General features: G+C 49.0%; 1 protein-coding gene across 2 annotated transcripts in view; it reads right to left on the bottom strand.

Annotated features, from left to right (window-relative positions):
• Nucleotides 1-13376: 13376 nt before the first annotated feature.
• Nucleotides 13377-26617, bottom strand: part of LOC144593388 (uncharacterized) — a 46574-nt gene continuing 33333 nt past the window's right edge. The window contains exons 1-4 of one of the 2 annotated variants that reach the window (XR_013547237.1): nucleotides 25821-26149; nucleotides 25298-25472; nucleotides 21362-21491; nucleotides 13377-16618 (exon numbers count right to left, since the gene is read on the bottom strand). Coding sequence is in view for 1 of the 2 variants with exons in the window: in XM_078398874.1 (XP_078255000.1) it covers nucleotides 16450-16618; nucleotides 21362-21491 (299 nt within the window). In the remaining variant the exon portion in view is untranslated. Of the gene's footprint in view, nucleotides 16619-21361; nucleotides 21492-25297; nucleotides 25473-25820; nucleotides 26150-26617 lie in introns of those variants that run through there. The other variant, XM_078398874.1, reaches the window with a different exon arrangement.

Genomic DNA, 26617 nt, shown 5'->3' on the forward strand with positions numbered 1-26617 from the left:
GTAAAGGAGCACAGGAAACAGCAGTGGTGAGTAAAGGTGGGTACACGTGACAATAAACTCAACTAAACTCAACTCAACTCAACTCAACTCAACTCAACTCAACTCAACTCAACTCAACTCAACTCAACTCAACTCAACTCAACTGAACTGAACTGAACTGAACTGAACTAAACTAAACTCAACTAAACTAAACTAAAGGAGTGCAGGAAACAGTGCTGGTGCCTGAAGGTGCGTTGGTTCAGTGTGACATGATTATTTTGGAAGTCAAATTTGGGCAGGGCGTACACAGTAAATGGCAGGGCGTTGGAAAGTGTTGTAGAACAGGTAATTCTTGGGATACTTTCAGGGAAGTACTTAGTTCCTTGAAAGTAGCGACACAGGTAGAGATGGTGGTGTGTGGCATGCTTGCCTTCATTAAACGGGGCACCGAGTGGTGGGGTTGAGACATCATGTTGGGATGTCATCTGTACAAGACGTTGGTGAGACCATGCATGGAGTACCGTGTTAGTTCCCTGCGTAGTTATGGAGTCATAGAGTCACAGAGTCACAGAATCATAGAGCCACAGAGTGATACAGCATGGAAACAGGCCCAACATGCCCACACCGGCCAACATGTCCCAGCTACCCTAGTCCCACCTGCCTGTGTTTGGTCCATATCCCTCCAAACCTGTCCTATCCATGTACCTGTCTAACTGCTTCTTAAATGTTGGGATAGTCCCAGCCTCAACTACCTCCTCTGGCAGCTTGTTCCATACACCCACCACCCTTTGTGTGAAAAAGTTATCTCTCAGATTCCTATTAAATCTTTCCCCCTTCATCTTAAACCTATGTCCTTTGGTCCTCGATTCCCCTACTCTGGGCAAGAGATTCTTCAGTGCATCTACCCGATCTATTCCTTCCATGAATATATCTACCTCCACAAGATCTCCCCTCATCCTCCTGCGCTCCAACGAATAGAGTCCCAGCCTACTCAACCTTTGCCTATGGCTTTAGTTGCGTTGAAAAAGCCTGGAGTGTCGTTGGTGTCCGCTAGTTGTTGGATTTCCTGAGTTTTCTCCCTCCACCATTGGCTTTTCACATTTTGGGTGCTCTTCTGGACCGCAGCCTTGCATTCCTGATAGCACTTCCTTTTGGTAGCCGACTGTTGGTTGTCTCCGTCCATCCCTCTCCTCCACAGCTGCAGAAACCCTCATCCACGCCTTCATCACCTCCCGTCTGGACTACTGCAACAGCCTCCTCTATGGCGCACCCTCAAAAATCATCAATAAACTTCAATACATTCAAAACTCCGCTGCCCGTCTACTCACACACACCTCGATCCGTGACCATATCACCCCCGTACTTTATAAACTCCACTGGCTCCCCATCCCCCAGAGAATCCAGTACAAAATCCTCCTCATAACCTACAAAGCCCTCCATAACCTGGCCCCATCCTACCTGACCGACCTCCTCCACAGGCACACTCCCACCTGCACCCTCCGCTCTGCCGCTGCCAATCTCCTATCCCCCCACATCCGGACTAAACTCAGATCCTGGGGGGACAGGGCTTTCTCCATCGCTGCTCCCACCCTATGGAACTCACTACCCCAAACCGTTAGAGACTCCCCCACACTCACCACATTCAAAACATCACTGAAGTCTCACCTGTTCAGTACTGCCTTCAACCACTGAAGGTCACCTCACCTTCTGTCTCCTTTCTCTGTTCATTTATTTATTTACTTATTTATCTATTTATTCATTTCCCTATGTTCTCAAAATCTCTGTAAAGCGTCTTTGAGTATATGAAAAGCGCTATATAAATAAAATGTATTATTATTATTATTATTATTTTGTAAGGTGATGAAAGCTTTTCTATTTTCATCGATGGGTAGTTGGAGTTGGTTTGTCATTATCGTCGACCCAATCCTGATGTTTTTTTGACTTGAACCCAATTGTTTCCTTGCAGGAGGCGATGATAGCGTTCTTCAATAGATTCCAGTGTTCTTCGACAGATGGTGGGGTTTGTTTGGGGCAGTTGTTCTTGAAGTTTTTGTTGAAACTTCTGTACATGGTGGATGTCTTGAAGGACGCCAACATTGAATGTCTTGATAGTGTTCTGGTTTTGATGTTTCCTTTTGGGCCAAAACTTCTTTCTCATGATGGACGAGATGAAACGATGGTCTGTCCATAATGTTTACATGACATCATAATCATAATCATACTTTATTAGCCAAGTATGTTTTGCAACCTACGAGGAATTTCGTTTTGCCATACAGTCATACAAATAAAAAGCAACAGAACACACAAAATAACATGAACATCCATCACATTTGGACAGGTACATGGATAGGAAATGTAAAGAGGGACATGGGCCAAACGTAGGTAAAGGGACTAAGTCGGGAAAGCACCTTAGCATGGACTAGTTAGGGCAAAGGGCCATTTGTGTGCTGTATAAATCTGTGACTCTGTAACCAGTCAGGGCACTCTAGCCTCTGGTGTTTGTATACAAAGAGTGCTGTCTGAGCCTGGGGGATTATCATATCATATCATATATATACAGCCGGAAACAGGCCTTTTCGGCCCTCCAAGTCCGTGCCGCCCAGCGATCCCTGTACATTAACACTATCCTACACCCACTAGGGACAATTTTTACATTTACCCAGCCAATTAACCTACATACCTGTACGTCTTTGGAGTGTGGGAGGAAACCGAAGATCTCGGAGAAAACCCACGCAGGTCACGGGGAGAACGTACAAACTCCTTACAGTGCAGCACCCGTAGTCAGGATTGAACCTGAGTCTCCGGCGCTGCATTCGCTGTAAAGCAGCAACTCTACCGCTGCGTTACCGTGCCGCCTTGGAGCAGTGGCTTCAGGTTGGCACCTGGTACTGATGTTCCCCCTTCACTCTGACTGCCAGAGCGTTCACACCACATTCCAACACAGGAACCTGCAGTCCTCACAACAATTGTGCAATGGTTGGTGCGAGGAGACTGGAACCAATCCAGTGAATCTTGGAACGAAGACTCGTCAACAAAACATGACTGCGAAGAATCAAAAGATCCTTAAATCACAGACATTCAAAAGATGCTCAAATCACAGATAATCAAAAGATGCTCAAATCACAAACAATCAAAAGATGCTCAAATCACAAACAATCAAAAGATACTCAAATCACAAACAATCAAAAGATGCTCAAATCACAAACAATTAAAAGATGTCCAAATCACAAACAATTAAAAGAAGCTCAAATCACAAACAATTAAAAGATGCCCAAATCACAAACAATTAAAAGATGCTCAAATCACAAACAATTAAAAGAAGCTCAAATCACAAACAATTAAAAGATGCTCAAATCACAAACAATTAAAAGATGCCCAAATCACAAACAATTAAAATATGCTCATATCACAAACAATCAAAAGATGCCCAAAGCGGTGTTATATTTTTTAAGTTATTCGCATTTTAAAGTTTAAATCTATCTCCTAGGGAGGGAGGGAGGGAGGGGGGTGGATGGAGAGGGGGGGGCAGGGAGGGAGGGGAGAGGAGTGAGGATAGGGTGGGTTGAGGGGGATGGAGAGGGGGGGAGGGGAAGAGGGGGAGGGGAGGAGGAAGGGTGGAGGGGAGGAGGGGAGGGGGTAGGGAGGAAGGAGGATAAGGGGGGTTGAGGGGATGGAATTGGGGGCAAGGGGAAGGGGAGGAGGGAGGGGGAGGGGAGGGGGGAAGGAGGGAGGGGAGGAGGGGAGGGGGAGCGAGGATAAAGGGGGGTTGAGGGGAATGGAATTGGGGGGGAGGGGAAGGGGAGGAGAGGGAGGGGGAGGGAGGGGGAGAGGAGAGGGGGAGGGAGGATAAGGGGGGTTGAGGAGGATGGAATTGGGGGCAAGGGGAAGGGGAGGAGAGGGAGGGGGAGGGGGAGAGTGGAGGGGAGAGGAGGAGGGGGGAGGGGAGGGGAGGGGAGGAGGGGGGAGGGGAGGGGGGGAGGAGAGGGTGCTGCACCAATGCAGGAGAGTTTGGGCCCAACGGTTCCACTTGGTCTAGTATCAAAATGAAAATGATGTATTCAAGAGAGAGTTAGATTTAGCTCTTAGGGCTAATGGGATCAAGGGATATGGGGAAAAAACATGAACGGGGTACTGATTTTAGATGATCAGCCATAATCACATTGAATGGCAGTGCAGGCTCAAAGGGCCGAATGGCCTCCTCCTACACCTATTGTCTATGTTTCTATGTTTCTATGTTTCCATAAATATATCCCACCTATTGCACATTCCTCTGTAATCCCATAAAGATGACCAGTCGGGATAGTTACCTTTTCATAATCAGTGCCGATAACACTGAGCTGTCGTTGAATCTACCAGTTTGTAGTCGTTGGGTCCGTTGTTCTGTGAACAAGGGTGTAACACTTGCAATTCTTTGGTCTTCACGTACCACCCCATTATCTAATGAAAGTGGAAAAAAAATGTTTGTAAGATTATTCCCAAGATACAGGCCTTCTTTACGATTACATCTCTGTGCTGGGCCCAGAACAATGTTGTCTGGAGTGTTGCCGCTCTGGAATTTCAAGCTGCCAACTCTCTCCACCACCAACACTCTTTGTGTTATCAGGGAAGAGAATTTGAGGACTTCATTATTACAGTTTATTGTTGTCACGTGTACCGAGCGAGGTACAGTGAAAAGCTTTTTTGTCACATGCTATGCAGTCAGCGAAAAGACTTTCAGGCAGCAGGGTGGCATGGTGGTAGAGCTACTGACTTACTGTGCCAGAGACCCGGCTTCGAACCTGATTACGGGTGCTGTCTGTACGGAGTTTGTACGCTCTCCCCGTAACCTGCGTGGGTTTTCTCCAAGATCTTCGTGGTATTGTAAAAAATTGTCCCTAGTGTGTGTAGGGTAGTGTTAATGTGTGGGATTTAACCTGCGGTCCATTTGTCTTTGTGTTTTTGTTGTTTTTTTGTCTTAATTGTAGTTGTGATGTGGTGTTTTCGTGTTCGTGTACTATGTGTGTATGTGGGGGGGAGGGGGGGTAACTGTAAAATTGTAAATATGTGTCCCTTCCGAACGGAGACCCGACCTTTGTTTTCTGGGCCGTGTCTCCGTTCCTGCTGCGGCCTACCATCGGCCCAACTCCTGGAGCTGGTGGCCTCCAGGGCTCTGGTTCGCAGAGCCCGCGGACCGGACTTACCATCAGCGGAGCCGGCCGTCCTCGGAGGCTGCGGGAGCGGCTGCGACTCGCCTTAGGCTCGGGCCGCGTGGATGCCGACATCGGGAGCTCCGGCAGCGGCAGCGTGTTCGCCCGCCCCGGGATCGCGGGGCTTGGGTCGCGGACATTTCACCGTCCGGCGCGGCCTAAGATATGCCGTGGGATATTTCTCTGCTGGGCGGGGGCTTCAATGTCGGGAGCCACGACCGCCCCGACGTGCAGCAACAGCGGCAGCAGCAGTGTGTTCGCCCGCCCCGGATCGGACTTATCATCGGTGGAGACGGCCGTCTTCGGAGGCTGCGGGAGCGGCTGCGACTCGCCTTAGGTTCGGGCCGCTGCGGACCGTCCGGCGCGGCCTGCAACCACAACAACCTGACCGCGGGAGAAGACGGCAGGAGAAGGGAAAGACATTGTGGCCTTCCATCACAGTGAGGAGAGGACTGGAGGAGACTCACTGTGATGGATGTTTCTTTGATGGATGTTTCTTTTTTTGTGTGTTTTGAGGGTTGTGTAATTTTAATGCCTATTTAATGCTTTTATTGTTGGACTGTGGGTGACTGAATTTCGTCCAATATTGGATGACAAATAAAGCTATCTTGAATCTTGAATCTTGAATCTTGAATTTGGTGGGCCGAAGGGCCTGTTTCCACGCTGTATCTCTGAACTAAAATATGCATGATTTTAATCAAGCCGGCCACAGTGCACAGATATAGGATAAAGGGCATAACGTTTAGTGCAAGATAAAGTGCAGTAAAGTCCCATTAAAGATAATCCAAGTGTCTCCAATGAGGTTGATGGTAGGTCAGGACTGATGGTAGGTCAGGACAATTAGTAATAGGATGGTTCAGTTGCCTGATAACAGCTGGGAAGAAACTGTTTCTGAATCTTTAGTTGTGCTTTTTTCAAACTTCTGTACCTCTTGCCTGATGGGAGAGGGGAGAAGAGGGAGTGACCAGGGTAGGAATGGTCCTTGACTATGCTGCTGGCCATGCCGAGGCAGCGTGAAGTGCAGATGGAATTAGAGCCAGCAACAATGAAGGACTGGCAATATATTTCCAAATGGGGAGTGGTGTTCCCTTGTGCCTGCTGGTCTCGGCCTACTTGGTGGCCTGAAAATCTTCCATGTCAGGTTTTCTCTCCAAACCACCAAAATTGTTCCCTTTACAACTGCCGATAGTTTAGAGATACAGCGCGGAAACAGGCCCTTTCGGCCCACCGGTTCCACGCCGACCAGCGATCCCCGCACACTAACACTATCCTACACCCACTAGGGACAATTTTTACATTTACCAAGCCAATTAACCTACATATACACCAAGCCAATTAAGCTAAAAACCTGTACGTCTTTGGAGTGTGGGAGGAAACCAAAGATTTTGGAGAAAACCCACGCAGGTCACGGGGAGAACGTACAAACTCCGTACAGACAGCACCCGTAGTCGGGATCGATCCCGAGTCTCCGGCGCTGCATTCGCTGTAAGGCAGCAACTTTACCGCTGCGCCACCGTGCCGCCCAGACACTTCCTTATCCCTTTGCACAAGTAACCTGAATCTGACGAATTGCTAAATATTTCTTGCTCACTTACTCCATGTAGCCATGTGTTCCATATCCCTCCAAACCTGTCCTATCCATGTACCTGTCTAACTGCTTCTTAAATGTTGGGATAGTCCCAGCCTCAACTACCTCCTCTGGCAGCTTGTTCCATACACCCACCACCCTTTGTGTGAAAAAGTTATCTCTCAGATTCCTATTAAATCTTTCCCCCTTCATCTTAAACCTATGTCCTTTGGTCCTCGATTCCCCTATTCTGGGCAAGAGATTCTTCAGTGCATCTACCCGATCTATTCCTTCCATGAATATATCTACCTCCACAAGATCTCCCCTCATCCTCCTGCGCTCCAACGAATAGAGTCCCAGCCTACTCAACCTTTGCCTATGGCTTTAGTTGCGTTGAAAAAGCCTGGAGTGTCGTTGGTGTCCGCTAGTTGTTGGATTTCCTGAGTTTTCTCCCTCCACCATTGGCTTTTCACATTTTGGGTGCTCTTCTGGACCGCAGCCTTGCATTCCTGATAGCACTTCCTTTTGGTAGCCGACTGTTGGTCATTTTGTAAGGTGATGAAAGCTTTTCTCTTTTCATCGATGGGTAGTGGAGTTGGTTTGTCATTATCGTCGACCCAATCCTGATGTTTTTTTGACTTGAACCCAATTGTTTCCTTGCAGGAGGCGATGATAGCGTTCTTCAATAGATTCCAGTGTTCTTCGACAGGTGGTGGGATTTGTTTGGGGCAGTTGTTCTTGACGTTTTTGTTGAAACTTCTGTACATGGTGGATGTCTTGAAGGACGCCAACATTGAATGTCTTGATAGTGTTCTGGTTTTGATGTTTCCTTTTGGGCCAAAACTTCTTTCTCATGATGGACGAGATGAAACGATGGTCTGTCCATAATGTTTACATGACATCATAATCATAATCATACTTTATTAGCCAAGTATGTTTTGCAACCTACGAGGAATTTCGTTTTGCCATACAGTCATACAAATAAAAAGCAACAGAACACACAAAATAACATGAACATCCATCACATTTGGACAGGTACATGGATAGGAAATGTATAGAGGGACATGGGCCAAACGTGGGTAAAGGGACTAAGTCGGGAAAGCACCTTAGCATGGACTAGTTAGGGCAAAGGGCCATTTGTGTGCTGTATAAATCTGTGACTCTGTAACCAGTCAGGGCACTCTAGCCTCTGGTGTTTGTATACAAACAGAGTGCTGTCTGAGCCTGGGGGATTATCATATCATATCATATATATACAGCCGGAAACAGGCCTTTTCGGCCCTCCAAGTCCGTGCCGCCCAGCGATCCCCGTACATTAACACTATCCTACACCCACTAGGGACAATTTTTACATTTACCCAGCCAATCAACCTACATACCTGTACGTCTTTGGAGTGTGGGAGGAAACCGAAGATCTCGGAGAAAACCCACGCAGGTCACGGGGAGAACGTACAAACTCCTTACAGTGCAGCACCCGTAGTCAGGATCGAACCTGAGTCTCCGGCGCTGCATTCGCTGTAAAGCAGCAACTCTACCGCTGCGCTACCGTGCCGCCTTGGAGTAGTGGCTTCAGGTTGGCACCTGGTACTGATGTTCCCCCTTCACTCTGACTGCCAGAGCGTTCACACCACATTCCAATACAGGAACCTGCAGTCCTCACAACAATTGTGCCATGGTTGGTGCGAGGAGACTGGAACCAATCCAGTGAATCTTGGAACGAAGACTCGTCAACAAAACATGACTGCGAAGAATCAAAAGATCCTTAAATCACAGACATTCAAAAGATGCTCAAATCACAGATAATCAAAAGATGCTCAAATCACAAACAATCAAAAGATACTCAAATCACAAACGATCAAAAGATGCTCAAATCACAAACAATTAAAAGATGCCCAAATCACAAACAATTAAAAGAAGCTCAAATCACAAACAATTAAAAGATGCCCAAATCACAAACAATTAAAAGATGCTCAAATCACAAACAATTAAAAGATGCCCAAATCACAAACAATTAAAAGAAGCTCAAATCACAAACAATTAAAAGATGCTCAAATCACAAACAATTAAAAGATGCTCAAATCACAAACAATTAAAAGATGCCCAAATCACAAACAATTAAAAGATGTCCAAATCACAAACAATTAAAAGAAGCTCAAATCACAAACAATTAAAAGATGCCCAAATCACAAACAATTAAAAGATGCTCAAATCACAAACAATTAAAAGAAGCTCAAATCACAAACAATTAAAAGATGCCCAAATCACAAACAATTAAAAGATGCTCAAATCACAAACAATTAAAAGATGCCCAAATCACAAACAATTAAAAGATGCTCAAATCACAAACAATCAAAAGATGCCCAAATCACAAACAATTAAAAGATGATCAAATCACAAACAATTAAAAGATGGCCAATGTGCAGCATGGTGATGCAGCGGTATTGTTGCTGCCTCATAGCGCCAGAGACCCAGGTTCGATCCTGACTACGGGTGCTGTCTGTACGGAGTTTGTACGTTCTCCCTGTGACCAGGTGGGTTTTCTCCGGGTGCTCCGGTTTCCTCCCTCATTCCAAAGACGTACAGGTTTGTAGGCTAATTGCTTACGGCAAAATTGTAAATTGTCCCCAGTGTGTGTAGGATAGTGTTTGTGTGCGGGGATCGCTGGCCGGCACGGACTGGGTGGGCCAAAGGGCCTGTTTCCGTGTTGTATCTCTGAACTAAACTAAAGTAAACTCGGGAACAGCACGAGTCAGACACAACTAAAACTTCTCTCCAGTTGCCGGAAGTTGTCCTTACCCTCAATGAACTCTCCTTTGACTCCTCTCACTCTCATCTCGTCAAAGGTGAAGCCAGGGATGCTCACATGGGCCCCAGCTATGCTTGTCGTTTTGTTGGTTACACTGAGCAGTGGGGAACCGTGATGAAAGATGCTGCCTTCTTGAGGCAGTGTCTGATGGAGATGCTTTCCAGGGAAGGGAGGTTTGTGCCTGTGATGGACCGGGCTGAGTCGACCACTCTCTCGATCCTCTTGCAGGTTAATTAGCTTCTGTAAATTGTCCCTCATGTACAGGATAGAATGAGTGTACAGGTGATCATTGGTAGGTGTGGACTCGGTGGGGTTGTTTCCATGCTGTATCTCTAAACCTCTCCAAACCAAACCAAACCAATCCAAACCAAACCAAACCAAACTAAACTGTAACCTAAAGCCAAGCGTCTCCTCACAAACCCATTCACAGCAGTGTTCAGGGCACCTGTTAATCTGCATCAGCTTCATATTCCTTCAGCCCCTCTTTTGGGACGAGGGTCTCCTGGCTGTCTGTGAGACACTGCCGATGTGGGGTTCTCAAGACCTCCACATTGATTTGCTTGCATTAATGTCTCCTTTGCTATGGTGCTGTGGGGCCGGCTGGAGGAGATACGTGAGCAGGTCAAATGGTGATCCACCCAATATCCATCTAGTTCAGACACCCTCTCTTGGGTAGGAGGGAGCTGCAAATGCTGGTTTACACCGAACTTTGGCACAAAATGCTGCAGTAACTCAGCGGGACAGGCAGCATCTCTGGAGAGAAGGAGCGGGCGACGTTTCGGATCGAGATCCTTCTTCATTCCTTCCATCCAGAGATGCTGACTGTCCCGCTGAGTTACTGCAGCATTTTGTGTCTACCCTCTCTCAGGTGATGAGAAATCTGACAGGTACCTTTGCCCGGACCAGGGGTATACTGTGAGATCCTCTGTTTACCCCCCCTTTTGTCACTGGGCGCCATTTACATTCATGAGAAGTTCAACTCCATTGTCAGGTATGTCACGGTTGTAATTCCAATCATGCGATCCACCATGTAACCATCCCCACCATGGAATGGTGCCTTGAAGGAGCACTGCGCTGTGGGAGGGGCAATACTGAGGGCGCACTGCGCTGTGGGAGGGGCAGGACTGAGCAAAGATAATAGAGCAGAGCAAGATAGACCACTCGACCCTAAAAACCAAAGATACTAGAGGAGCAAGATGGACCACTCGACCCTAAAAACTCAAAGATACTAGAGGAGCAAGATGGACCACTCGACCCTAAAAACTCAAAGATACTAGAGGAGCAAGATAGACCACCTGACCCTAAAAACCGTAGTACGTCACTGCGCCATTTTAGTAGACAGAAACTTGCAGAAACATTTATTTTTTTTAATTAAAAAATCTGTGAATTGACAGATGAGATATATTCTGCATTTTAATGGTATCATCACACATACTGTTCCCCCACTACACTGATTACACTACGAGAGGCAGAGCGAACGGTGGGTTTTGCTTACTAAAATGGCGGACGTTCCGCTCCTTTGTGTACTACACTTCAGTATAGGCGATTTCAACGGAGTGGTCCATCTTGTTCCTCTAGTATCTTTGGTACTGAGGGAGCACCGCACTGTGGGAGGGGCGGGGGAGAGGGAGCACCGCGCTGTGGGAGGGGCAGTGGTGAGGGAGGTAGGTATAGGAGGTCGTAGATCATACAGCACGGAAACAGGCCCCTTAGCCCAACTTGCCCATGCCGACCAACATGTCACCTCTCCACTAGCCCCACCTGCCTCGAAACCTGTTGTATCCATGTACTTGTCCAAATCTTTTCTGATAGTATCTGCCTCAACTACCTCCTTGGGGAAACTCGTTTCATACACCCACCACACTGTATAAAAAAGTTGCCCCCCCCCCCATTAAATCTTTCCTCCCTCACCTTAAGCCTGTGTCCTCTGGTTCTTGATTTCCCAGAAAAGACTGGGACATTTACCGTATATGTATTCTCATGATTTTGTACGCCTCTGTAAGATAACCCCGTAGCCTTATGTGCTCCAAGCAATAAAGTCCGAGCCTGCTCAACCTCTCAGGGCCTCGAGTCCTGGCAACATGCTCGTAAATCTTCTCTGCACCCTTTCTAGCTTGACAAGATGGAACAGGTGGCTATTTGGCCATTGCCTGCGGCAATCCTTTGAACAAGCGTCTCTCCCCTTTCATTGCTCTCCAGTGAGAGGTCCTGTTAAAGTTTAGTTTAGAGATACAGCACGGAAACAGGCCCTTCGGCCCACCGAGTCCGCGCCGACCAGTGATCCCCGCACATTATAACACATTAGGGGCAATTTTACATTGATAACAAGCCAATTAACCCACAAACCTGTACGTCTTTAGACAATAGACAATAGACAATAGGTGCAGGAGTAGGCCATTCGGCCCTTCTAGCCAGCACTGCCATTCAATGTGATCATGGCTGATCATTCTCAATCAGTACCCCGTTCCTGCCTTCTCCCCATACCCCCTGACTCCGCTATCCTTAAGAGCTCTATTTAGCTCTCTCTTGAATGCATTCAGAGAATTGGCCTCCACTGCCTTCTGAGGCAGAGAATTCCACAGATTCACCACTCTCTGACTGAAAAGGTTTTTCCTCATCTCCGTTCTAAATGGCCTACCCCTTATTCTTAAACTGTGGCCCCTTGTTCTGGACTCCCCCAACATTGGGAACATGTTTCCTGCCTCTAACGTGTCCAACCCCTTAATAATCTTATACGTTTTGATAAGATCCCCTCTCATCCTTCTAAATTCCAGTGTATACAAGCCTAGTCGCTCCAGTCGTCCAACACTTTGGAGTGTGGGAGGAAACCAAAGATCTCAGAGAAAACCCACGCGGTCACGGGAAGAAGGTACAAACACTGTACCGACAGCACCAGTAATCGGGATCGAACCCGGGTCCCTGCCGCTGTAAGCGCTGTAAGGCAGCAACTCTACCGTTGCACCGCCGTGCCACCCTGCTCTTACTTGCACTTCAGGCAGTCATTCATTCCTCACCATCACGCATGTAAAGCAGTTATCTCACCTCCTGGACTGCTTCAATCTCACCTCCACAGAGTCCATCTCTCACCCTTCTCTTTCCTCAATTCCCTGCTTCTACCTCAGGGGGCAGGATTTTAGTTTCAGAGACACATCGTGGAAACAGGCCCTTCGGCCCAACGGGTCCGTCCCAACCAGCGATCACTTATACACCAGTACTATCCCACACACAAGGAACAGTTTACAGAATCCAATTAACCTACAAACCTGCACGTCTTTGAGATTGTGGGAGGAAACCCACGCGGTCACGGGGAGTACGTACAAACTCCACTCAGACAACATCCGCAGTCAGGATGGAACCCGGGTCTCTGGCGCTGTGAGGCAGCAACTCTACCGCTGCGCCAATGTGTGTCACCCCAAATATTTAAATTTGGTTCATAACCAGTTAATAACCGATACCTGCGGATGGCACAATTGGTAGAGCCGTCGCCTTGCAGCTAGAATGTTCTGGGTTGGATCCTGACCTCAGCTGCTGTCTGCGTGGTGTTTGCATGTTCTCCCCGCCATTTTGTGGGTTTCCCCTGGGCCCTTCCATTTCTATCCCTGTCCCAATGATGTTAGGTTGTTAGATGAATTGGCAAGTGTAAAATGCAGCATAACGTTGCTGGGCATCATGTGAGAGACTGCAAGTCTGCTGGGACTGATGGCAAGATCCACTGGGAGCTTGCATTGATTCAATGGGCCAAACGGCTTCCTATCACAGTGAGTGAGTGAGTAGTAACCTTTGTTTTAATAATAGAGGGAGACGGAGACATGTGTTCATTCATCTGGGTGCAGCCACCTTTATTTCTCCTCAATTCCTCTTCTGGTTAGCCGCTGTTCAGCCAGGACTGCAGTCAAACGAACATAATAAAACAAACACAATATACTGCACAGCTTCCATTAAAATTGAACTCCCGAAACAAGAGTATGCACGCTATTACTACTCAACACACAACATAGCAGTTACCACCTGGGCCGAAGTAGACGTTCGACCCCAGATTGACTTCCGGAGATTATCGCTGGCAGATTTTGGTGCCAACTAACAAAACATAGATATCTCCAATGTAAAGAGGAAGTCTCCTCCACTCTCCATTGCTGCAGGGAGTATCTTTGCTCAGAGACCTAGGTGCCAGCGACGACGACAATCAGTACACAACAGTCTGGAGTCAGAGGAAGGGTCTCGGCCTGAAACGTCACCCATTCCTTCTCTCCAGACTTGCTACCTGACCCGCTAAGTTACTCCAGCATTTTGTGTCTATCTTCAAGGACCAGAGGACATAGGTTTAAGGTGAGGGAGGAAAGATTTAATAGGAACCTGAGGGGTAACCTTTTCACACAGAGGGTGGTGGGTGTATGGAACGAGCTGCCGGAGGAGGTAGTTGTGGCAGGTACTATCGCAAGGTCCAAGAAACATTTGGACAGGTGCATGGATGGGGCAGGTTTAGAGGGATATGAGCCAAACGCAGGCAGGTGGGACTAGTGTAGATGGGGCACGTTGGTTGGTGTGGGCAGGTTGGACTGAAGGGCCTGTTTCCACGCTGTATGGTGACTCCATGACTCCAAGTGTCTGAAACAGCAGGCTGCTGCCTCTCCCTTGAATAGAATACCCACACAGGCTTGCATCTCATCATCAAACAGTGGAGGATGAAGCAGACTCCAGCAAAGCCAGCGAAGTGCAAGGATAATATATTTTTTTGTAACCTTGATGTCCTTGGCAGGTGGTTGCCAAGACGATCTGAATCAATGTTTGGGAAATAAGAACGCACTGAAATCCTGTTCTGGCTCACCCTCTGTGAAGGTTTGTACAGCTGCCTCGATCGCAGGCTCACGTACCGGGAGATCAAACATGTTTTATTTCAGTTTGTTACAGAGCAGCCTACTTCATGTACAACTAACCTGAAGACTGTTGTCTGACAGGATGCAGAGGGATGTCTCGGAAGATTCCCTGTCCTGTCAGCGCTGGTCATTTGGGTGGAAATCGCCTTTATTATTAGCACAGCCTGAAAATGGCAGCACGGTTACGCAGCGGTAGAGTTGCTGCCTCACGGCGCCAGAGGCCCGGGTTCGATCCTGACTACGGGTGCTGCCTGTACGGAGTTTGTACGTTCTCCCCTGCGTGGGTTTTCTCCAGATGATAATGCAAGATGGCGCGGGAATGTGGTGACTCTTTGCCTGTCCTTCCCAAAGGAGGATCTACTACCATCCGATACAGTTTAGTTTAGAGATACAGCGTGGAAACAGGCCCTTCGGCCCACCGAGTCCACGTCGACCAGCGATCCCCGTACACTACGCTATCCTACACGTTAGGGGGGCAACGCACAATCTTTACCAAAGCCAATTAACCTACAAACCTGTACGTCGTTGGGGTGTGGGAGGAACCCAGAGCACCTGGAGAAAACCCACGAGGTCACAGAGAGAACATCAAACTACTTATAGGCAGCACCCACAGTCAGGATCGAACTCGGGTCTCTGGCGCTGTGAGGCAGCAACTCTACTGCTGCGCCACCGTGCTCCCCCTTAATTTATTTACCTTTTGCAGGGCAGAGCAGGGCAGTTATGATTTTTTACCGTACTCTGTAACTGTGATTAATTGAATAATATCTGCTTGTGGAATATCTGCTTTGTTTTGTAAGCTTTGAAATTCTTTTCCCAATTTGTTTTGCTAATTTCCAGTCAGTTCTTCCCCATTAAGTGAAGAAAGCCAATGGAATGTTGGCCTTCGTAACAAGAGGAGTTGAGTATAGGAGCAAAGAGGTCCTTCTACAGTTGTATCGGGCCCTGGTGAGACCGCACCTGGAGTACTGTGTGCAGTTTTGGTCTCCAAATTTGAGGAAGGATATTCTTGCTATGGAGGGCGTGCAGCGTAGGTTCACTAGGTTAATTCCCGGAATGGCGGGACTGTCGTATGTTGAAAGGCTGGAGCGATTGGGCTTGTATACACTGGAATTTAGAAGGATGAGGGGGGATCTTATTGAAACATATAAGATAATTAGGGGATTGGATAACATGTTCCCAATGTTGGGGGAGTCCAGAACAAGGGGCCACAGTTTAAGAATAAGGGGTAGGCCATTTAGAACGGAGATGAGGAAGAACTTTTTCAGTCAGAGGGTGGTGAAGGTGTGGAATTCTCTGCCTCAGAAGGCAGTGGAGGCCAGTTCGTTGGATGCTTTCAAGAGAGAGCTGGATAGAGCTCTTAAGGATAGTGGAGTGAGGGGGTATGGGGAGAAGGCAGGAACGGGGTACTGATTGAGAGTGATCAGCCATGATCGCATTGAATGGCGGTGCTGGCTCGAAGGGCTGAATGGCCTACTCCTGCACCTATTGTCTATTGTCTATTGTCTATTGTCTATTAATGTAGTGCTGTGTCCCCCACCCCCGCAACCCCCTTCACTAACCACCAGGGGCAGAATCTAACTCCTGCCTCCAAACTTCGCTGGAACCTGAACCTCTCCCACAAGAGAACGCTGCCTCCTGTGGACACAAGAGGTCGGCGTGTGATGTCTGCAAAGGGGCAGAACACAAACTTGTACGTCGTTGGGATGCATGGGTCAGCTGCAAGCACATGTTTTTCTGCTTGAGGTAAATGATATCTCCGCTTTTTGACGTGTTTTAAGCAGTCGCTCACTCAAATTGCCCCTCCTCAAGGTCAATGCTTTGGTGTTGATCCCAGACTGTCCACTGTTTAACTTAAGTTGAAGCCACTGGGATCTGGGTTGATCCCAGACTGTCCACAAGGTCTTGCCTTGTGCATGCTCTCCGCAGGTGCGTATGGACACCACTATGTCTCGATAGTCTTACAGGCAAGGTCCAACCCTGTGCAGTATTTCAGGCTGTCCTCAGAGGCCAATCTTCTTGCGATCACAGACAAACTGATTATCGAGGACAAAATCTAGCGAAGCACCGAGCGATGGGAATTGCCAAACGTTTTGGCCAAAACGATGCGGTCGACTTTAACAGGGACCTTCTTTTTTCGCTTGGTGTTGGAGACCTCTGGTTCTCACAATTGGCTTGGACTTGAAGTACTTCAGAGTATCGGCAAGTTCTGTATAAGACAAATTCATCACTTTCTTGTTAAACCAGATTTCTAAATTCCAAAATGGTGAGGATTAAAACACACTTTTCCTCAGCCACAGTATCATTGACCATTCACAACGTTACAAATGGGAATCAAAGTCTTCTTTCAATCGCTCAAATTGTGGGACCATCCAGTTGATGCCATTTTATTAATCAGAAGTTTTCCATTCCAGCTGCAGAGGTCTAATTGTAATGGGAATGTTCCTGATCAGACTTTACGTTAGCCTTTCGAGACACAGCACGGAAACAGGCCCTTTGGCCCACCGAGTCCGAGCCGACCATCAGTCACCCACGAGTTCCATCATACACAGCAGGAACAATTTACAGAGGCCAATTAACCTAAAAAAACTGCACCTCGTTGGAATGTGGGAGGAACCTGGAGAAAACCCACACTGTCAAGGGGTGATCGTACAAACCTTGGCCCAGGGTGTCCACACCGACCAGTGATCACCCTGCACACTCCCGCTATCTTACACAAAAGTTGCCCCTAAGGTCCCTCTTAAATTTTCTCCTCTCACCTTAAGCCTGTGCCCTTTAGTTTTCAGTTGATCAGCCTGAAGAAGGATCTCGACCTGAAACGTCACCCATTCCTTCTCTCCCGAGATGCTGCCTGACCCACTGAGTTACTCCAGCATTTTTGTGTCTACCTTCGATTTAAACCAGCGTCTGCAGTTTCTTTCCCACCTATCCCTTTAGTTTTCAAATCCTCTACCCTAGGAAAAAGACTGTGAGCATTCACTTTATCCATGCCCCTGATAATCTTGTACACCTCTATAAGGTCACCCCTCAGCCTCCTGCACTCCAATGAAAAATGTCCCAACCTAAGCAGCCTCTCCTTAGAACTGAAGCCTGCAAGTTCCGGAAACATCCTAGCGAATCTCTTTTGCATCCTTACTAACGGAATGATATCCTTCCTCTGGCTGGGCGCCGAGAACTACTTGAATACAAGGCACTGAAGGCCGACAAGCAAGTGATCCAGAAGATACATGGAGTCATCGAGTCATAGAGTGATACAGTGTGGAAACAGGCCCTTCGGCCCAACTTGCCCACACCGGCCAACAATGTCCCAGCTACCCCAGTCCCACTTGCCTGCACTTGGTCCATATGCCTCGATGTACCTGTCTAACTGTTTCTTAAACAATGGGATAGTCCCAGCCTTAACTGCCTCCTCTGGACCTCGTGGGTTTTCTCCAGATGCTCCGGTTTCTTCCCACACTCCAAAGACGTGCTGGCTTCTAGGTTAATCGGCTTCCGTAAATTGTCTCGAGTGTGTAGCAAAGAAATAGTGACCATTGAGTGGCGCAGACATGTTGGGCTGAAGTGCCTGTTCCCACGTGCATCTCTAAATGCTCGCTACCTTCCTTCCCATTGCCCCCTCTCTCTGAGCCTCTCACTTTAACCAAGAGTTTTCACTGTACCTTTACATCCCTGGATTTGTGTACATAACAATAAACTTAACCTGACCTGTCTTGCTTTGCTCAGTCCTCATACTAACACATGAATCCTCATATTTCGCTTGGGCAGCTTACACTCCAGCGGTATGTATATTGACTTCAAGTAACCCTTGCTTTCCCTCTCTATCCATCCCTCCCCCTTCCTAGTTCTCTGACCAGTCTGCCTGTCCCCCTGATTTAATTTTATCTCTGTTGCTGCATTGTCACCTTCTCCTAACCAACAATGATCTATTCTACATTTTCCTTGAGCCCCATCCACTTCCTTATCTCTGTGCCCCCCTCTCCCCTGACTCTCAGTCTGAGGAAGGGTCTCGACCCGAAACCTGACCCGTTGCTTCACCCCAGAGATGCTGCCTGTTCTGTTGCGTTACTCCAGCACTTTGTGTCTCTCTTCGGTGTAAACCAGCGCCTGCAGGTCCTTCCTACACATGAATCCGGAGCAGGATTAGGCACATCCACTCGTGGAGCCCACTACGCTCTTTAGTACGATTATTGTTGGTCTGACCGTAACCTCAACTCTATGTTCCCATCTACCACAGCTCCTTGGTGGTCAAGAATTCTCCTCTGCCTTAAAAATATTCAAAGACTGTGGTTACGCAGCTTTTGAGGATGGTTATTCCAGAGACATATCATTCACCAAAAGTATTTAATCTCATCTGCGCCTTAATTTGATGGCCTTTGCACAGTCTTTTCACTGTGCAGAATGTACATGTAATGTCCATGTAAGTAATGTCTCTGTGTGTGGTCAGTCTAACCCCATGTGCCTGTCATGCTGCTGCGGGCAAGATTTTCATTGTACCCCTACCTCCCCGTGCTTGTGCATAGGACAATACACTCATGTCACAAAATGCTGGAGTAACTCAGCAGGTCAGGCAGCATCTCAGGAGAGAAGGAATGGGTGACGTTTCGGGTCGAGACCCTTCTTCAGACTGAACTTATCTTTTAAAGTCAGTGTTGGATCACTCAAGTGAGATAGCTTGGATCTTTGGTCATTAAAAGTACTTAACCATGAATTTATGCCAGCAATCAGAGCATTTATAGCAGAGCAATCCCATTCTTTAGAGAGAGAAAAAAACAAGTCTTTCTTTTCCTGTTGTTTCACCCTTTGAATGCTGAAGTGCTTTCAAGCTATCTCACTTGAGTGATCCAACACTGACTTTAAAAGATAAGTTCAGTCTGAAGAAGGGTCTCGACCCAAAACGTCACCCATTCCTTCTCTCCTGAGATGCTGCCTGACCTGCTGAGTTACTCCAGCATTTTGTGAAATAAAAACCTTCGATTTGTACCAGCATCTGCAGTTATTTTCTTACAATGCACTCGTCTGCATTGGCGGCGGAAAATGGCGGCGCTGCCATAGCAGCTGCGGCTTACCTGCGGTCCATTTGTCTTTGTGTTTTTGTTGTTGTTTTTGTCTTAATTGTAGTTGTGATGTGGTGTTTTTGTGTTTGTGTACTATGTGTGTATGTAGGGGGGAGGGGGGGAACTGTAAAATTGTAAATAGGTGTCCCTTCCGAACGGAGACCCGACCTTTGTTTTCTGGGTCAGGTCTCCGTTCCTGCTGCGGCCTACCATCGGCCCAACTCCTGGAGCTGGCGGCCTCCAGGGCTCTGGTTCGCAGAGCCCGCGGACCGGACTTCCCATCACCGGAGCCGGCCGTCTTCGGAGGCTGCGGGAGCAGCTGCGACTCGCCTTAGGCTCGGGCCGCGTGGATGCCGACATCGGGAGCTCCGGCAGCGGCAGCGTGTTCGCCCGCCCCGGATCGCGGGGCTTGGGGCGCGGACATTTCACCGTCCGGCGCGGCCTAAAATAGGCCGCGGGATATTTCTCTGCTGGGCGGGGGCTTCAATGTCAGGAGCCACGACCGCCCCGACGTGCAGCAACAGCGGCAGCAGCAGCGTGTTCGCCCGCCGCAGATCGGACTTATCATCGGTGGAGCCGGCCGTCTTCGGAGGCTGCGGGAGCGGCTGCGACTCGCCTTGGGCTCGGCCCGCTGCGGACCGTCCGGCGCGGCCTGCAACCACAACAACCTGACCGCGGGAGAAGACGGCAGGAGAAGGGAAAGACATTGTGGCCTTCCATCACAGTGAGGAGAGGACTGGAGGAGACTCACTGTGATGGATGTTTCTTTGATGGATGTTTCTTTTTTTGTGTGTTTTTGGGGTTGTGTAATTTTAATGCCTATTTAATGCTTTTATTGTTGGACTGTGGGTGACTGAATTTCGTCCAATATTGGATGACAAATAAAGCTATCTTGAGCTTGATCTTGAGCTCTTGATTTGACCTTCAGTTTTAATCAGTCGCACACATTTTCTAGTTTCTCCCAGAAGAGGAAACAGCCTCCCCACATCCCTTACATGAGCCCCAGTACGTTTCAATCAAGTCTTACGTGAGCCCGGGTCTACAGGGCTGCTCCATCCCCTCTGGAAAAATGCTCCAATCTTGCTGAAGTGCCGATCAAAGGGCACTTTACCATCTATATACTAAAACTCTCGTTTGTTTGTTTGTTCCTGAACTACAGCCAAAACGGTACACGATAGCGCGACAATTTTAGGCCCACCTTACTCACCGTCGTCCCTTTGGTGCCAATGGAAGAAGTTTCAATGAAAGCGGTGTTATATTTTTAAAGTTATTTGCATTTTAAAGTTTAAATCTATCTCCTAGGGAGGGAGGGAGGGAGGGAGGGAGGGAGGTGGATGGAGGGGGGGGGGGGCAGGGAGGGAGGGGAGAGGAGTGAGGATAGGGTGGGTTGAGGGGGATGGAGTGGGGGGGGAGGGGAAGAGGGGGAGGGAGGGGGAGGGGAGGAGGAAGGGTGGAGGGGAGGAGGGGAGGGGGGAGGGGGAGGGAGGATAAGGGGGGTTGAGGGGGATGGAATTGGGGGCAAGGGGAAGGGGAGGAGAGGGAGGGGAGGGAGGGGGAGAGGGGAGGGAGAGGGGGAAGGGGAGGAGAGGGGGGGAGGAGAGGGTGCTGCACCAATGCAGGAGAGTTTGGGCCCAACGGTTCCACTTGGTCTAGTATCAAAATGATAATTATGTATTCAAGAGAGAGTTAGATTTAGCTTTTAGGGCTAATGGGATCAAGGGATATGGGGAAAAAACAGGAACGGGCTACTGATTAGCCATGATCACATTGAATGGCAGTGCAGGCTCAAAGGGCCGAATGGCCTCCTCCTACACCTATTGTCTATGTTTCTATAAATATATCCCACCTATTGCACATTCCTCTGTAATCCCATAAAGATGACCAGTCGGGATAGTTACCTTTTCATAGTCAGTGCCGATAACACTGAGCTGTCGTTGAAAATACCAGTTTGTAGTCGTTGGGTCCGTTGTTCTGTGAACAAGGGTGTAACACTTGCAATTCTTTGGTCTTCACGTACCACCCCATTATCTAATGAAAGTGGAAAAAAAATGTTTGTAAGATTATTCCCAAGATACAGGCCTTCTTTACGATTACATCTCTGTGCTGGGCCCAGAACAATGTTGTCTGGAGTGTTGCCGCTCTGGAATTTCAAGCTGCCAACTCTCTCCACCACCAACACTCTTTGTGCTATCAGGGAAGATAATTTGAGGACTTCATTATTACAGTTTATTGTTGTCACGTGTACCGAGCGAGGTACAGTGAAAAGCTTTTTTGTCACATGCTTTGCAGTCAGCGAAAAGACTTTCAGGCAGCAGGGTGGCATGGTGGTAGAGCTACTGACTTACTGTGCCAGAGACCCGGCTTCGAACCTGATTAGAGGTACTGTCTGTATGGAGTTTGTACGCTCTCCCCGTAACCTGCGTGGGTTTTCTCCAAGATCTTCGTGGTATTGGATTGGTATACATGTAAAAAATTGTCCCTAGTGTGTGTAGGGTAGTGTTAATGTGTGGGGATCGCTGGTCAGTGTGGATTTGGTGGGCCGAAGGGCCTGTTTCCACGCTGTATCTCTAAACTAAAATATGCATGATTTTAATCAAGCCGGCCACAGTGCACAGATATAGGGCATAACGTTTAGTGCAAGATAAAGTGCAGTAAAGTCCCATTAAAGATAATCCAAGTGTCTCCAATGAGGTTGATGGTAGGTCAGGACTGATGGTAGGTCAGGACAATTAGTAATAGGATGGTTCAGTTGCCTGATAACAGCTGGGAAGAAACTGTCTCTGAATCTTTAGTTGTGCTTTTTTCAAACTTCTGTACCTCTTGCCTGATGGGAGAGGGGAGAAGAGGGAGTGACCAGGGTAGGAATGGTCCTTGACTATGCTGCTGGCCATGCCGAGGCAGCGTGAAGTGCAGATGGAATTAGAGCCAGCAACAATGAAGGACTGGCAATATATTTCCAAATCAGGATGGTGGGCAAGCGTGGGGAGTGGTGTTCCCTTGTGTCTGCTGGTCTCGGCCTTCTTGGTTGAGAGGCTGTAGTGATATTGCAAGGACTACTTTGTTGTATCACAAGGACTACTTTGTTTGCCTGTGTAGTAACGTGTATATAAGGGATTGAGGTGATTTGGTGGTCACTCTGGTTCCAGGTGGCCATGGAATAAACAACCTGGATTTAAGCTCCAGCCTTTAAACCTTTTAAACACGTGCACTTGTGGTCTGTCCAGAGTCATAACAAAGGTATAACAGATACTGGATCACAAAGTACAACAGAGGCAATGCAATCAGTACAGTTTCTCCACTGTTGGACCCAAGAAGTGTGAAGACGCACACCCCCAGATTTAGGGACAGTTTCTTCCCAGCTGTTATCAGGCAACTGAACCATCCCATCACCAACTAGGGAGCAGTCCTCAGCTACTATCTACCTCATTGAAGCCCCTCGGGCTATCTTTGATTGGACTTTACTGCACTACAAAAGCTTTCCACTTCGGTACACGTGACAATAAACTAAACTGAACTCAACTTTATCTTGTACTGTAAAGGTTATTCACATTATTCCCTTTATCATGTATTTGAACACTGTGGATGGCTCCATGGTAATACATTGTCTTTCCGCTGGCTGGTTAGCACGCAACACAAGTACCTTGGTACATGCGACCATCAACTCAACTCAAACTCAACTCAAGTGTTCAGACTGGAGCCTGAGCGAGTTTGAGAGATGGGAGGGGTTTCAGTTACTCTTTCCCATCCACTCAACACTCACTCCCCCTCCCTCTCGACCCACTCCCCTCTCCTCCCCTCACACTCACCTTTGGCTTGGAAGGCTGCACGGCGATCAGTGTTTAAACTCTGATATTCAAACATCTGGTTGTTTGGATGCCCTGATGGTTCAACATCTGGCTGGCCCACATTGGGAATGTGGGCTGGGGCAATAACATCTGGCCGGTCCACCTGTTGGGAATGTGGGCTGGCGCAATAACATCTGGCCGGCCCACTTGTTGGGAATGTGGGCTGGGGCAATAACATCTGGCCGGCCCACGTTGGGAATGTGGGCTGGGACAATAACATCTGGCCGGCCCACCTGTTGGGAATGTGGGCTGGGGGAATAACATTTAGTGCCCTCTGTTGCACCTCCCAAATTGCACAAACTCTGCCACTTTTCTACCCAAAATGGTAGAAAATGATCTGGTCATGTGTTCAGACCAGACCACATCTTCCAGCAGTCTTCACACTTTTCTCCTCACTATCAGCTATTTCACCAATTTATCACAATCCCTGCATCGAGGTTTAGTTTAGTTTAGAGATACAGCGTGGAAACAGGCCCTTCGGCCCACCGGGTCCGCGCCGCCCAGCGATCCTCTCACACTAACACTATCCTACACCCACTAGGGACAATTTTTACATTTACCAAGCCCATTAACCTACAAACCTGGACGTCTTTGGAGTGTGGGAGGAAACCGAAGATTTCGGAGAAAACCCACACAGGTCACGGGGAGAACGTACAAACTCCGTACAGACAGCACCCGTGGTCGGGATCGAACCCGGGTCTCCGGCGCTGCATTCGCTGTAAGACGGCAACTCTACCGCTGCGCCACCGTGGCCCTGTCTGAGGTTTAAATCATTCATCTATATTGCAGAAAGCAAAGGATCTAGTACATTGGCGAGGCCACGCTTGGAGTTTTATGCGTTCAGTTTAGGTCACCCTATTTTAGAAAAGCCGTTGATAAGATGGAAAGGGCTCGGAGAATATTTACAAGGATGTTGTCAGGACTCAAGGGGCTGAACTGTAGGGAGAGGTTGGGCAGGCTTGGACTCCATTCCTTGGAGCGCAGGAGGATGAGGGGTGATCTTATAGAGGTGTATAAAATCATGAGAGGAATAGATTGGGTAAATGCACAGAGTATTTTCCCAGAGTGGGGGAATCAAGAACCAGAGGACATGGGTTTGAGGAATAGAGTCCTAGCCAGCACAACCTCTCCCTCTAGCTCAGGCCCTCGAGTCCTGGCAACATCCTCGTATAAACGTTTCTCCACCCTTTACAGCTTAACAACATCTTTTCTATAACCAAAACTGAACACAATGCTCTAATACTGAACAAGAACAACACCATGGGATGAAAAGTGCTGATTGCAGGGGCCGTGTCGAGTGAGTGAGCACAACACTGTCAGGGGGATAGTATGGAATGAAAGCAAGGCTGAGGGAAGGGCAGTGCTGGGGAGGGAGGCGCAGTGCTATCGGAAGGGCAATGCTGAGGGAGCACCCCACCGTGGAAAGCACTGTGTTGAGAGACTGCTGCCCTGTCAGAGGGACGGGACTGAAGAACAGCAACTCTTTGGGAGGGCCAGCACTGAGCTGAAGCAAAGAGAAGGCAACTACCAGATGCTCGTTTACGCAGAAGATAGATACAAAATGCCGGAGTAACTCAGCGGGTCAGGCAACATCTCTGGAGATAATGGATAGGTGACGTTCCGGGTGAGGTAAGGCTATTGTGGGTGGTGGGGGATGAAATTTAACCCACAATAGTTGCACTGGGAATGAGATTAAATTGATCCGAGCGGGCTGCTACACTGCGGCCTTTTCTTTACACAAATACATTTATTCAATTATTTACAATAATAATATTTGCAAAACAAATACCAAGACCCACCACCATGATACAAAAATCACCAAATATTCTAAATACTGGATATTTTGTTTAGTTTAGAGACAGTGCAGAAACAGGCCCTTCGGCCCACTGGGTCCGTGCCGACCAGCGATCCCCGTTTATTAACACTATCCTACAATCACGAGGGACAATTTTTTCCCCTAACATTTACCAAGCCAATTAACCTACAAACCTGCACGTCTTTGGAGTGTGGGAGGAAACCGAAGATCTTGGAGAAAACCCACGCAGGTCACGGGGAGAACGTACAAACTCCGTACAGACGGCGCCCGTAGTCGGGATCGAACCCGGGTCTCCGGCGTTGCATTCGCTGTAAGGCGGTAACTCTACCGCTGCGCCACCGTGCAGCCCTATTAAACAACTATATTACAATCCTTGTTAAGGATGCATTCCACCCCCCCCCCCCCCGCGGTGCCCAGCGGTCCCGGAATTCCCCGCTGGTGTCCGTGGACACCACCCGTTCCTTTTCGAGGGACACCCGGGCGCGGACATCACCCCGGAACAGGGGCAGGCTGCCGGCTCTTCCGCCTGGCGCCGTGAGTCGCGGATGGCCAGCTTGGCCAGGCCCAGGAGCAACCCAACCAGGACATCCTCGCCCCCCCCCCACCCTCTCCTCTACGCACAGGGTGTCCAAAGATGAGGATGGTGGGAGTGAAGTGCAGCCTTGCATGGTCCCCGGCTGGGGCAGTGCCACTTACCCCAGTGCCTGCAGCAGGTGGGGCAGGAGGGCTCCCGCTCTCCCACCGACACGAGACGTGGCCGATGGACGTGGTGATGTGCCCGCTGGGCGCTCCTTCCCCCTCACGGCCTGGACGGCAGCAGCCGGTGAGCCTCCTACCACGGCGCGAGGTGTCCCTCTGGTCTGAGTCCGAGGCCGCCTGTACGTACGGGGTCTCTGCCCTGCTCCGGGAAATCCACAGCGGGCAGCGGGAGGCGGGGGATGGACTGCCGCGTGGTGGCGTGGAAGGGACGGGGAGCGATAACACAGTCTGCAAGGTGGGAGTTCGGACCCGTCTTACCTCCCCACCCGCCCTCGGGCGTCTCACCCCCGGGCCGTGCTGCGCTTTTGCATGTCGAGCGCCCACAGCACACAGGAGAGGGCGGCAGCCCTGGTGTCCGCTGACCTGAGGCGATCCCACAGCCTCCGCAGCAGCGGAGTGAGCCGGCCCCACAGCGCGGACAGGCAGCGCCTGGCAAAATGGAGGCCGGATAGCACAAGCCTGCTCCGCAACAGGCCAAACAGGAGGGAGCGCAGGAGCAACAGAGCCGGCATCGTCCCCTCTGCACAACTGGCTGAGTCGCAACCAACACACAGGCTCCAGCAGCTGACTCAAGTCACACTGAGTAGGCAGAGCATGTGTCGGAACAGGGGAGAGGAGAGGGGGAGTAGGAGGGGGAGAGGAGAGGGAGGGGGAGAGGAGAGGGAGGGGGAGAGGGAAGGGAGGGGGAGAGGGAAGGTAGGGGGGGAGGGAGGGAGGGGGGGGGGGGGAGAGAG

This window comes from Rhinoraja longicauda, chromosome 5 (assembly GCF_053455715.1).
Source record: "Rhinoraja longicauda isolate Sanriku21f chromosome 5, sRhiLon1.1, whole genome shotgun sequence".
NCBI classification, from domain to species: Eukaryota; Metazoa; Chordata; class Chondrichthyes; order Rajiformes; family Arhynchobatidae; genus Rhinoraja; species Rhinoraja longicauda.